The sequence below is a fragment of the Balaenoptera borealis genome (genome assembly GCF_965194805.1).
Source record: "Balaenoptera borealis genome assembly, chromosome: 3".
Taxonomy (NCBI): domain Eukaryota; kingdom Metazoa; phylum Chordata; class Mammalia; order Artiodactyla; family Balaenopteridae; genus Balaenoptera; species Balaenoptera borealis.
The window spans coordinates 164,824,056-164,838,374 of NC_138866.1; the positions used below are offsets into that span (position 1 = coordinate 164,824,056).

General features: G+C 35.1%; 1 protein-coding gene and 1 long non-coding RNA gene across 12 annotated transcripts in view; both read right to left on the reverse strand.

Annotated features, from left to right (window-relative positions):
* Positions 1-14,319, reverse strand: part of UPF2 (UPF2 regulator of nonsense mediated mRNA decay) — a gene marked incomplete at its 3' end in the record, with an annotated part of 208,980 nt that overhangs the window by 171,130 nt on the left and 23,531 nt on the right. For all 11 annotated transcript variants that reach the window (XR_014242607.1, XR_014242608.1, XR_014242609.1 and 8 more), the window contains exons 7-8: positions 13,206-13,309; positions 7,997-8,082 (exon numbers count right to left, since the gene is read on the reverse strand). Coding sequence is in view for 4 of the 11 variants with exons in the window: in XM_082385282.1 (XP_082241408.1) it covers positions 7,997-8,082; positions 13,206-13,309 (190 nt within the window). The remainder of the gene's footprint in view (positions 1-7,996; positions 8,083-13,205; positions 13,310-14,319) is intronic.
* Positions 821-5,388, reverse strand: LOC309625747. Its single transcript, XR_014242729.1, has 2 exons — positions 3,075-5,388; positions 821-2,764 (listed from the first exon to the last, which is right to left on the reverse strand). It is a non-coding gene; the product is annotated as an uncharacterized lncRNA (long non-coding RNA).

Genomic DNA, 14,319 nt, shown 5'->3' on the forward strand with positions numbered 1-14,319 from the left:
CATGCCGCGGAGCGGCTAGGCCCGTGAGCCACAACTACTGAGCCTGCGCGTCTGGAGCCTGTGCTCCGCAATGGGAGAGGCCCACGCACTGCGATGAAGAGTGGCCCCTGCTCGCCGCAACTGGAGAAAGTCCTTGCACAGAAACGAAGACCCAACACAGCCAAAAATAAATTAATTAATTAATTAATTAAAAAAAAAAAAAAAAAGCCTTTCCAAGTAGATAGTAATCCTAGTTTTTGTTTCTTTCATAATTGGTCATATGGAAGTAAAGCCAGATATTCCATTTCTCAGAATCCTCTACTAATAAACTCACCAAATCCTTCTCAAACTAAGAAATCCCTAAAATTCCTTTTTCCACTATACTTTTTACAATTAAATGGATAGTTGATACTAAATGTCATCCTGCCCCACTTAAATCTTCCAAGTTCTGTGAATGTTCATTCCTTACTTCACAAAATAAGATCCCCTATGATGCAAATAATACAAGAAATTATATATTTTTTCAATGTTAGTCCTATTTAAGTATGTTTCTGTCTTTTCCACCTTCCTACAAATGCAAGCCCAAAGGGAATGGAGTGCTAAATGCTATATTAATCACATGAAAGTTATAAAACACTTTAATCAACATAAAAAGCAAATTTCTGTGTTAAATTTTAAGCTAGATATATAATTTATTTTATTTGACTTTTCTAAAAGTGAACTAGAAAATAAACTTAGATCCTTCCTTTGAAAACTGAATTTTATAATCTTCAGAGAGTGATAATTATTTTTACCAACAATTAATGAGTGAACCATTTAAAAAGAATGTTTTTTTCTTAAATAATAATAAAACCTTGCTTATACTTTCAAGGTCTCCTAAATCACACATTTAAGTATCCTACAAGCAGTTAATGATCATCAAGTAAGTAAACATCCAGTTACTAACTACAAGTAAGAACAGGAAAGCAGGATAACATACTTTTGTTCCTGAGGGGGAAAAAAAAGGAATCTTAAAGGCTTTTATTTTGTAATCAATCAGCTTTCAAAAAAAAAAGTCCAGCTTTTTTCTGTCTCTTTAAAATCTAAAGAATTTAACTGTTGAAAGCTATTAATTATTTCTGTGTTCAAAAATGTCTAGAAAAAAATTAATGTAAAAGAACACTGTTACTGTTCAATTAAAGAATACAAAGGTTTTTCTTCATAGGAAACACCAAAGCAGATGATGATTTAAAAAAGAGAAAATATAATAAAAGATTGGGATCATTTACTCTGAAATAGACAACCAAATGCTCCGATGACTTTTTCCACAACATTCACGTTCCCAATTCAACAGTGCCATCAAGTGGTACAGCATGCTAACAGATTTCCCAAAACTCAGTTTCTCATTTTTTAGCAAGGGGAGGTCCAATTATAAAGTCTCTCACAAAAACTCCAGCAAACGCTCCTAAAAGCTGGAGCAGGAAAAGCTGTCCAAGACTTAAGTGAAGCACTTCACCTTTGAAGAATATTCTGTTTATATTAATGTAAAGAGATTCTGAACATACATCCATCTGCTAAAACATGGCAAAATCCATATGGCTTCAAAGTCACTAAAACCAATACCAGGTCCATCTATATTCAAAACAAGGCACTAAGACATGCTTAAGTACGTTCCCTGATTCTGGCTGACTTCACACCTGAAAGTTTGCTTAGGTGAGGGAACCTCTGGAGGGGCTAGGAGTGTTCTCTATATTGATCTAGGTGTGGATATACACATATACTTAAGATGTAAGCACTTTATGTCATATGATCCAGCAATCCCACTGCTGGGCATACACCCAGACAAAACTATAATTTGAAAAGATACATGCATCCCTATGTTCATAGCAGCTTGTACAATAGCCAAGACGTGGAAACAACCTAAATGTCCATGGACAGATGAATGGATAAAGAAGATGTGGTACATATATACAGTGGAATACTACTCGGCCATTTGCAGCAACATGGATGGACCTAGAGATTATCATACTAAGCGAAGTAAGTCAGACAGAGAAAGACAAATACCATATGATATCATATGTGGAATCTAAAATACAACACAAATGAATACATCTATGAAACAAAACACAAACAGGCTCACAGACACAGAGGACAGACCTGTGGTTGCCAAAGGTGAGGTCAGGTGGGGGAGGGAAGGGTTGGGAACTTGGGATTAGCAGATGCAAACTAGTATATATGGGATGGATAAACAACAAGGCCCTACTGTATAGCACAGGGAAATATCAATATCCTGTGATAAACCAGAATGGAAAATATGAAAAAGAATATATACATGTATAACTGAGTCACTTTGCTGTACAGCAGAAATTAACATTGTAAATCAACTATACTTCAATAAAATTTTTTTTAAAAGATGTAAGCACTTTATGTGAAATTTCAATTATATGTGTGGACAGTTATACTACAAATTAACTGTAGGATGATATATAAATATATAATTAAGGAGGTTTCTAGTAGATTTCTTTTCTGTGGATTCCTTCAAATTAACAGTCTAAGAGATATAATGCCAGCCTTTTGAGATTTTTTTTTAATTATGTATTTAATGAAGGAAGAACACAACTGAAAGTTAAAACAGTGATTCACATCAGATATTTAAGAACTGTAAAGATGGAATAAATCAATTTTTAAAACTTTTGTGCTGCAAATGATACCAAGAAAGTGAAAGACAACTCACAGAATGAAAGAAACCATCTGCAAATTATATCTGATAAGAGACGTGTACAAAGTATATATAAAGAGGGCTTCCCTGGTGGCACAGTGGTTGAGAATCTGCCTGCTAATGCAGGGGACATGGGTTCGAGCCCTGGTCTGGGAAGATCCCACACGCCGCGGAGCAACTAGTCCCGTGAGCCACAACTACTGAGCCTGCGCGTCTGGAGCCTGTGCTCCGCAACAGGAGAGGCCGCGATAGTGAGAGGCCCGCGCACCGCGATGAAGAGTGGCTCCCGCTTGCCACAACTAGAGAAAGCCCTCGCACAGAAACGAAGACCCAACGCAGCCAAAAATAAATAAATAAATAAAATTTTTAAAAAAAAGTATATATAAAGAACTCATACAACAATAATAAAAAGACAAATAAAACAACTTAAAAGGAGGTAAAGGATTTGAACAGTTTTCCAAAGAAGACATACAAATGGCCAATGAGCACATGAAAAAATGCTCAAAATAATTAGCCATTAGAGAAATGCAAATCAAAACCACAATGAGGTAAGATTCCACTACACACTAAGATGGCTATAATCAAAATGGGGACAATAACAAGTGTTGGTAAGGATATGGAGAAACTGGAACCTTCATACACTGCTGTTGGGAATGTAAAATGCAGCCACTGTGAAAAACAGTTTAGTGGTTACTAAAAATGTTAAACATAGTTACCCTAAAACACAGCAATTCCACTCATAGGTATATGCCCAAGAGAACTGAAAACATAGACCACACAAAAACTTGTACACAAAGAGTCACAATTGCATATTCATAATAGCTAAAAAGTGGAAACAACTCAAATGTCCGTCAACTGACAAATGGGTAAACAAAATGTGGTATATATCCATACAATGAAATATTATTCAGCCTTAAAAAAGAAGGAAATTTTAATACATGCTATGATTTGGATCAATCTTGAAAACCTACTAAGCGAAAGAAGTCAGGCACAAAAGGCCACATATTTTATGATTTCATTTATAGGAAATACCAGAATAGGTAAATCCATAGAGACTGAAAGTAGATTAGTGGTTTCTTAGGATAGGGGAGAGAGTGGGCAGGGAGGGAATGGAACTGCCTGCTAATAGATATAAGGTTTCTTTTAGGGGGACAAAAATGTTTCAAAATTTTATTGTTGTGATAGTTGAATATATTTAAAACACTGAACTGTATACTTCCAATGGGTGAACTGTATGGTTATGTGAATTATATTCCAATAAAGCTTGTTTTTTTTGTTTTCTGCTTTTTTTAAAGAAAAGAACTGTAAAAACCTTAAGAGTTATCGAGTTTAGTGCTTCCTAAACCAAACTATACAAACTAGGTAAGACAGCTTAAATTCTCTACCACATACACACACATATAAAACCTTCGGGTCCTCACAGTCATAGGCACTCAAGTAACTATTAAATGATTCATTCTGGTTTTTATAGTCGGCTCAGGCTGGAGGGGCTAAACGGATAAAGGAGGGAATCCTGGCCATAGAGAAGAATAAAGACATTCACTAGGATCCATGTCCTTTGGGGGGAGGGGAGGGAGATGCCACACAAAGAGAGAGGTGCCCCTTTTTCTAAAAATGTTTGTGGAATGTTCATGAAAACTGACTATATAAAAGGCCGCAAGAAAATTTCAAAAAATTCCATAAAACAAAAGTAACACAGTATTCTCTAATCACAGTGCAATAAAAATATGAATTATTAACCAAGCCAGAAAACAAAACAAAAAAGTCCCACTACCTGGAAATTTCAAAACTCTCTCAAATATCTCCTTAGGTAACAATGGAATAACAAACTGAAATTGGAGAATTTCCAGAAAACATAAAAATAGAAATCACCACATGTCAGAACTAAGAGATACAGCTAAAACCAGGGTCAGAGGACAGCAATATATAATATTAAATGCCAAAAAAAGGAACAAAATGAATGAAAGAAACCAAAAAAGAAGAAAATAAAGGTAAAATCCAAAAATAATGAGTAAGAAAACAGTAAAACAGTAGAATAAATACATAGATAATCTAGAGGCTGGGTTTTGTGTGTGTGTGTGTGTGTGTGTGTGTGTGTGTGAAAAAAACTAAAATGAATAAACCACTAGCTAACATAATGCAGAGGAGGAAGAAGAAAGGAAAGGTATTATACAACTACAGGATTGTTTGTAATGGCAAAGACTGGAAGTCCAAAGTGGTTAAATACAGTACATTCATAAAAAGAAACACTGCAGCTTTAAAAAGAACAAGAGAAATCTTTATGTATTGACATGAAAAGATTTCCAAGATATACTGTTAAGTGAAAACAGTAAAGTTCAGAACAATAGGTATAATAAGTTGCCCTTGTGTAAAAAAGCAGGAAATATAAGAATGTTTGCATGTTCTTGCACATGCAAAAGCAACTTTGGAAGGATGCAAGAATCAAGACAGTGGTTTCCTACTGGGAGGAGTAGGAATTGGGTAGATGGGGAGACAAGGATAGGAAAGATATTTTTCAGCACCATGTTTTATACTTCAGTGTTTTGAGTCCTATGAGTGCATTACTATTTTTTTAAATAAAATTTTAAATTTGCATATGACCAATATTAATTCATCAAATATTTTCAAGCCCTTACTGTGTATCAAACACTACACTTGATGTTGTAGATGTTCAAAATGAAAAGATCTAGTCCTCTTTTAAAGGGCCCATATTTTTAGTTTCATAGGCACAAACCAACACTGACCCAATATGCCTAATGTAATGTGCCGAATTCTTTTTATGTATGAAGACATTAAGTCGAAAGTCTATTAAAGAGCACCTATATATACATAAGGGAAATAAAGATGGTTGTTCAGAGAAGATAACTCTTATGCTAAGAGTTCAAGACTGGAGATTTTCCAGTGGAAAAATACAGGATATCCCAGATAGAGCAGAAAGCAGAGGCTTGGAAGCAGAGAACAAAGGGTATTCAAGAAATCATTACAGATCATGATTTTCCAAGAAGAGTGGCTAGAATGACGACTGAAGAAGCTGAAAAGGGGCTAGATGAGAAAGGGCATTGTAAATACCAGGTTACATAATTTTATCACCTTCTGTCTGTGAGGCATTGTGTTCAGTGCTGAGGATAAGAAGTAAACGTGGCCTCCCTCCTGCAGCTTAGTCTAGACAACAATGTCCAGGGAAACCAAGAAACAGGTTTTTTCAGTAGTCTGATGCGTGACCCTTCCTGTCTCTGGTTCTGTTGCCTCTATCAGAAGTGCTTTCTAGGTTCCCTCTCCTCATCCATCCCTCTCCTAGCTCATTCCTTTCTCAGGTCTCGGATTAAATGACCCTTGTTCCAGGCAGCCTCTCTTACTGCCGAGACTAAGTCAATCAGTTCCCCGTGTTATATACTTCAAAGCATGCTGGGATTCTTCCTGTCAACTGCACTTAGAATTCTCTTTCTTCCTCTCAAAACTGTAAGCTGCATGAATACGAGTTGAATCTGTCTTGTTCACCACTGTATCTCCAGCACTAATCACAGTATAGAGTAGACCCTTAGTTAATGAATAAATTTTAGAACATAATTTAACCTTTCCTGATCACTCAGGCTGAATATAAGAAACCTAAATTATTATATTTATATATTTCAGGTATATAAGACTATGTGGTCTCTTCCTCATAGCTCCAAAAGGATATACATTTTAAGTACTTGTATCTTTATTTTCTTCTCTCCTCTCAAACCATAAATTGTCACTTCCTACTACTTTCAAGTCTGTTTCTAGAAGATTCCAACTACTTCTAATTTGCAGCTAACTGCTGAGCTAAGCACATAAATCCAGTTATAAAGAATGTAACTGGCATAAAACCAAGTAATAGTATATAGTTTTTCAGGAGTTTTCTCCGGGGTGGGGGAGTGGGAAGGAATGGGGACAAAGGGAGACAAGATGCTCTCTTATCAGTAAACTATTTAATATTACTGCATAATTTCTTTTGTTAACAAAGCCTTTTATTTTTGCTAAATTTGGTTCATTCTATGCTAGAAGTCCACATAATTGTTACTACGTTTCTTCATTCAAATAAACAGTTGAAAAGACAACTATGAAAGTAAACACTCCACTGTATAGGTAAAGAAAAGAATCACTTTAAAAAACTGGTCCAAAATATTAAGGAAAAAAATATTTGAGTTTGAAATTTTGAGTTTGAAAGTAGAATGTGTCTCACAATCAAAGGCTTAAAAGTAACTGGCAATATTCTTTTCTTTCTTAGTTGTACATGAAATAATGATGCACCTCATAACTGATGGCACCTAAGATTTGATGAAATGCAGTACATAATTTTACATAATAAAAATAATTCATCTATGATTTTCTCAATTAGATAATTCTCAATTATCTACTCACTATATTAGCACATTCCATCTCCCTTGTCCCACTAAAATGAAAAAACAAATGCTCATTAATGCTGCTGCTGACAGGAGATAAAAACCAATATAAAGGAAAAAAGTAGTGATTTGGTTTCACTGCGAAATGTTACCATTTAAGAGACCAATGAATGAACCATATTAAAATTTTGCTTAAGAAATATTTAGTGAAGTCCCTCAGAATCCGTATCTTCTGGGGAAAGTATCTATCTTAGCTATGATGTATGTAATCATGATAATAGTTAACAAAATCCTTTAATTATTCACTGTTGAATAAACAGAAATGGATCTCCTCCAGGTTCCTAAGGTCAACAATCTATGACCTGTTGTGGTCCTAAAATATGCGGGTGAAGTAGGGGTTTTAATTTAGTGTAAGTTAGAGCATTAGAATTCTCTACCAGCATTATGAAACGGAATATGTTTCTTGAATTACCAGCAACATAATCACTAATGTGACTTCCAAGTCCAAACTAGCATAATTACAAAAAAAAAAAACTTGAAATTTTTCATTTAAACACAACTCTTAAAAATTAGATACAATCAATTTAGTCTGATCTTTCCACAAAATAAAAACTCTCCAAAAAAAAGATATACCATTTATTATTTTTTCTCCTCAGAGGCAAAAGTGCAAACAAGTTGCTTCTAGCAATGATTAAGTTATTTAAGTTCCTATAATTCTTAAATTTTTTCTCTCAAAATAACAGGAAAGCATCAGAAGAAATATTCCCACTAGAGCTCATGAACAAAAATCAGTGAGAAATAAGTTCTAGAAAATATGCTAACAACAATGATAATAAGTTCTGTTGACAAGGGATATTTTCTAAGAGATAATTAAATAAGAACTTAGACCTTACAATCATCATTGCAGGGTAAAAACACTAAGAAATTACTGTTGTTTTTTTTTTTTTTTACCTACCTTTGTCTGGGAACTATAAAGAGCGCCCGGACCAGCTTCTTCCTATTTGCTTTTGTGTTCATGTTCATGCAAAAATCCATTGCTGCCTATAGGAGAAAAAGCAAACTTTTTTCTTAAAAAAATATCCATTTAGCTACTGAAAGCAGAAACCCTGCATGCTACAATGGATTTCTAATAGTTCCTAAACAGTTCACAATGGTTTTAAGACACTAGTATTATAAGCATATCCCAAACTTTAAAGATCACTAAGCTTAAACTCCTCTCTCCTTTTATATCTCAAAATATATGTTTCATAAACTTTTTAATTGCAACCTAGTGTTAGAAACAGAACTTCAAGTGAGTAGATTGAAGACCCACCATGACATGTTTGGCAAATAACTATATGAAATGTGCAATCCATGCTTTTGATCTCATAAATCAATGTTAATATCAGGAAAGTTTTCTGGTAAAATGTACAAAGTAACAAGAAGCCAGGAACCAAGAAAATTACTAATGCTAATAAGGATAACCAAAAAAGAATAAAGACCAACTATGTATGAGACACAGACACAGATTATCCCCAGAAACATGTAAGAGTAAGTGCTTCAACACTGAGTAAAAATGTTTACTGTCAACAATCAGATCTGGTAACAAACTAAAGAAACCACATCATAGGACTATAATAAATATCCATAATTATTATTTAGTATAGCAATCCACTATTCTATATTTTAATAACAAAAATGTGTTCAATATTTCATCAATATGTCTAACATCTAATATAAGTGTAGAAGAAAAGCTACGAGAAGTGTATGTTCCGGGAAGCCATTAGAAAACAAAACTATGAGTAGTTGGTATTTTTTAAATACAGGTATATATATTTTTTAAACATTAAAGATTTTCAATATACATGGTTTAAGAAAATAACAAGTTTAAGTTATACTTTAAAAAGAAAAAAACTATTATCAAATATCCTTTTGGGTATCTCAAGTATTTTCCTTCCATAGGTTCACATGATTATTTTATCATTAATCCCAATCTTTAGGTAGATTTGAGGATCAGGTAACAAAGATCCTCAGATTTCCCTACAAAGGGTTTCAACTCTTCAACAATACACTCACTGAAACACCTCCCATTTGATTAAAACTTTTGCTGAAAAAATGACACAACTAATGGTGATTAGATTCAAACCCAGGAAACTAACTCACATTGAAAGTATTCATCAAGATTGAAACTGTCACTATTAGTCAAAAGTAAAACCAATGTAAATTTTTTCTTCTGCTTGTAAAGGGAGTATAATAAATTTCATTAAAGTTTATATTTTATAACATTAAAGCTTCTTACAGCTAATTAGAATAACAAAGAGAAAAGGTGAAAATATACTAAAGTTCCTTCAAGTAATTCGCCATATGAAACACTGAAAATTTCTGGACTAGTATAAGAAAAATCCCAAAGGTCATGTACTCAGAAAAGAAAATTGGTTAACACTGGAAAACTTCACACACACACACACACACACACACCCCCCTCAAATCAACATTTTTTGAAAAATATAAAGAAAAAATTTTAATGGCTAATAATGGCCTATGTTTCAACATAAACTAGGAAACAAAAAATAAGATGTACTTCAATAACTATTTTAGAACATTATCCTTTAAAAGGCAATAAACACTTTTCCTACCACAATAATCAAAGGCCAGTTAGATGGAAAAAGACTACAATGCTCAAAACTGCAAAGATTAGGAGTTCGTAAAACATGTAAATGCCTGGTACACACAGTGGTGGCTCAATAAATATGTAGAATAAATGAATAAAAGACTACATGAAAACCGCCAGAATTAATAAATTTGAGGAAATTAAAAAGAAAAAAAAAGCTTCACATGTATATTAATTCTTAGATTTAACCAGCCCTGCCCTTTGGGGAGAAATGAAAGCAAAGGAATCACTGGGGTGGTGTCTGTCTGCCTGGGTTACAAGTGCTGCCTGACAACTCAACAAGCAGTTTTTGAAAACCTGTTTCAAAACGTTGTAAGTAAACGAAAGACAGTTCAACAATCATTTTTTATTTTTTTAAGTAAAAATAAACTCTTCTGATCATCAAATGCATGCAGAAATAAGCATCACCATGAATGACATTACCTGCAGAAGTCACCTAAAAGAAATCTTCACTTCGGGTTATCTATTGTTACGTAAGTATTGAATTCAAAAGAATTCTTAGATTTTTCTATTTCTCAACTACTTTTCCCTCTTAAGCCATTTGGACCTCTGCCAATATAGATGGAAAAAATTCCTTTCATGAGGAAGCTGACTCCCAGGAGGAACCCACTGGGGTCCAACAGGGCAGGGTAACCTCCTATTTTCCATCTGAACCTCCAAGAGCTAACCCAGAATTTAACATATGGTCATTACTGAGCTGGGCACTGCAGGATACTTTCCAATACAGATTCACATGAGATCTTCCCACTCAACTTTCAGGATAGCACTCAAAATGGCTGCAAGGGTGTGGCAGGCATGTCAAGGTATCTCTCATCCTGCTGATAGCCAGTGAATATATGAAAATTTAGCAGGGGAAAAATTCAATCATATCCCAACCTTAGGAAAATAAGCAGTTGTTTAAAAGGTAGTCTCTGCTATATTCTAAGATGAAAGAAAAAAAGACACTATCTCTTCAGAAAACAGAAATAAATGCTGTAATTACTAAGTTTTTGAAAACTGTACATTGACCTAATTACTCCAAGAGGTGATTAGCCAATTTGGAATTTTTTTCAAGCCTATTTGATTATATGAATAGTTACTGAAACACATCTAAATTATTTGTAGAAGAGCTAAACAAGCTGAAAATCAAAAAACAACTTGATGTCTGTAGTACTCTATAGGGAACCCTCAATACATTATGGGGAGAAAAAAGGATAAAAGATTACATTACACCTTGACTTAAAAATGATTTAAAGCAATGATTTTCAAACTTTGGGTCTCAAGAGTCTTCTACACTCTTAAAAATGATTAAGGACCTGAAAGAACTTTGTTTTTGTGGGTTAATATGTATATCAGCAGTTACTGTTTTAGAAGTTAAAACTGAGAAATTTTCAAAATATTAATTCACATAAAAATACCAATAAATCTATTAGTTGTTAACATTTTTTGGAAATTTTTTTTTTTAAGTTTTATTTATTTATTTATTTATTTATTTATGGCTGTGTTGGGTCTTCGTTTCTGTGTGAGGGCTTTCTCCAGTTGCGGCAAGCGGGGGCCACTCTTCATCGTGGTGCGCGGGCCTCTCACTATCGCGGCCTCTCCTGTTGGGGAGCACAGGCTCCAGACGCGCAGGCTCAGTAATTGTGGCTCACGGGCCCAGCTGCTCTGCGGTATGTGGGATCTTCCCAGACCAGGGCTCGAACCCGTGTCCCCTGCATTGGCAGGCAGATTCTCAACCACTGCGCCACCAGGGAAGCCCCGGAAATTTTTTTTTAATGAAAAAAGAATTTAGTGACAGAAGAGTGGTACTCTTCCAGAAGATACCTTAAATTCTCATATCTATAGATTCTCGTATCTACTTATGCACTCAATCTGTTGTGACATGTTGTTTTGGATGAAGTATATGAAGAAACTCCAGGGACTTTTCCGGTGGTGCAGTGGTTAAGAATCCGCCTACCAATGCAGGGGACACGGGTTCGAGCCCTGGTCCGGGAGGATCCCACATGCGGTGGAGCAGCTAAGCCCGTGCACCGCAACTACTGAGCCCGCATGCTGCAACTACTGAAGCCCGAGCACCTGGAGTCCGTGCTCCGCAACAAGCCCACGTGCAGCAACTAGAGAAAGCCTGCACGCAGCAACAGAGACCCAATGCAGCCAAAAATAAATAAATAAATTTATTAAAAAAAAAAAAAAAAAGAAAAAGAAACTCCAGTTTCACACACATATGTAGCTGGAAAGGGAGGCATATTTTAAGATCATTTTCAGTAATTATAGATATTCTTTGATACTTCACCAAAACTTGACAAGTGGTAGTTTCTTAACCGTTAGTTGCAATGTGAAATCAATGCAATGTGTATCAACTTCTCATGCTCTGCTAGATTAAAATCCATTGGTCTATCTTGCACTGAGTGAATTTTTAATATCCAATCAAGATTTTGTTGACCTTATGTACTGGTAATTCAGAACAATGGTTCACTGAGCTATGCAGATCTTCCAAACACTTACATAGTATTTTTAAATTACATTATTTAACATCACCACTCATCTTATCAGAAAAGTTTCACCAATAAAGCCTCTTCAGAAAAGAACTGGGAAGATGTCAAGCTTATGGTGGTGGACATAAGTTTTCCAAAATTCTAATTTTTGCTGGAAACTCAGATTTGTCCACTGGCAATAAATACTTTTAGTTGTTTCTCTTGAAGTGAGAGGCTCACCTGTTCATGTTAGAAAAATGTCTGCTAAACACCCACATCTGAATAACCACAGTTTGTCCATCAGTTCTTTCAAGTAAAAACGGTATTCTATGTAAAAAGCAACTAGTTTAGCTTGCAACTCAATCACACAAGTGATTGAGGCAACCTTTTCTTGAGGCAACCTTGAGATAGTATATTGAGATAGCATATGTGCTCTACACGTCCTTCTTATTTTATCAAGTTAAAAGGAAGTGTACTCAAAGACTGAAATGAAACAAAATTACTCCAATTTTTATGGATTCATCAGAGATTCCTAAGTGAAAGGAGCATTGTTCTTTTAATTGCAAATGCACGGCAATGGCTACTAGTACATTCTGCTACCCATGCAGCTTGATTCGTGTTAAAATGCCAGCAGCTTTACCCATCATCACTTTTGCAAATGTCAAAAACAGTGAAAAAGTGGGGAAAAAAAATCCTAGTATTAGTATGGAAAGAGTTTTGACCTTACAGACCCCCTGAAAGTGCCTCAGAAGATACCAGGAATCTACAGAGCATACTTTAAGAACTTCTGGTCTAACACAGTATTTCCCACACTGAGGAATCCCTATGTGAAGGGGAGAGGTGTCAAGCTAACAGGATTCTAGAGACAGTTCCACCCCCAAACACAACATCTACAAACTGGCTCCCACTGTATGTGTTTATTTTGAATTCCCATATCAGATTCCATTTGAAGAAATGGTTCATTCTACAGCCAAAACAGTCCAAAAACCATAGACGTTCCTAATTAGAGCTATCCTACAAGGTCTACGTGCTTGAGTAAAGTCACACAGAGGCAATCATACCTTGTCTATCAGATCACGGTTGACACAGTTGGGCAATTGCTGGAGAAAAGCATCTACTATGAGCTTGAGATGAGATCCAGTGCTGGCTTCTTCATCCTCTTGTTCTAATATGAAATTGGTTTTTAAACAGGTTTAAATATATATATACATAAATAATATAAGAATAAAAACATCCAGTAAGAAGTTATCTGGGGCATAGATAATCTAGAGCACTTTTCTTACTCATGAAAAAATGAAGCATTTTTTGAGATATTACCCTAGAAAGTGTGGGTATCTTTAGAATCATAACCCTAAATCACTACTGTCTTTCAGATATCAACTATAAAAAGGCAAACTTTTACATGAGAAGTCACAAGTTGCATGTAGTTTTATAGTAGATCTGCTATTTTTATCTGTCACGCATCCCTTCTCCCATGTCTTCAATTAACAGTACGATCATCGCTTGCCCTCGAAGGCAATCCATGGGATTCTGATGGGGAAGGGTGCTGCCCAAGCACAGACACCACCACTCCTCTCGGCCACAGGCAAGCATGACACAGGACTAGCCAAGTCCTTCCATGAGGCTTATACACAGACAGTGGAAGACAAGCCCTCTTTTCTTCTGATGTCACTAACTGGTTTGAGCCAAGGGTAGCCTCCAGCCATGCCTCCCTCCCTTCATGACATGGATAAACAGAATCTGCAGTAGGAAACAATGAAGCCCATAGAGAGAAAGGCAATACTGACAGAAGGTATCTTTCTAATAAAGAATCCTAACTAATAAAGAAACTTGACGGGAAGTATTCAGGAAATAATTAACAATGTGATATTTTTATTACTAAATATAAAACATTACTCAATTATAAAGACAGATAAAATTACATCAGATGAACTGATATACTAATTGTCTTTTTATCTCTCAACTTTCAAATATACTTATGTTAAGACTGTAAAGATTATATCAGAATTAAAATACATTAAGGACAATGCTAGCAAGTAGAGAAGTGTAAGAAATATCTATTAAGATTCAGATTATCACTAAAGTTTGTAGTCACATAATATAGGACATGTAGTATTTCTGTTCCAAATCAAATTCCAAAAAAGTGATGGCCTAGAAACAACAGGGAAACAAGGA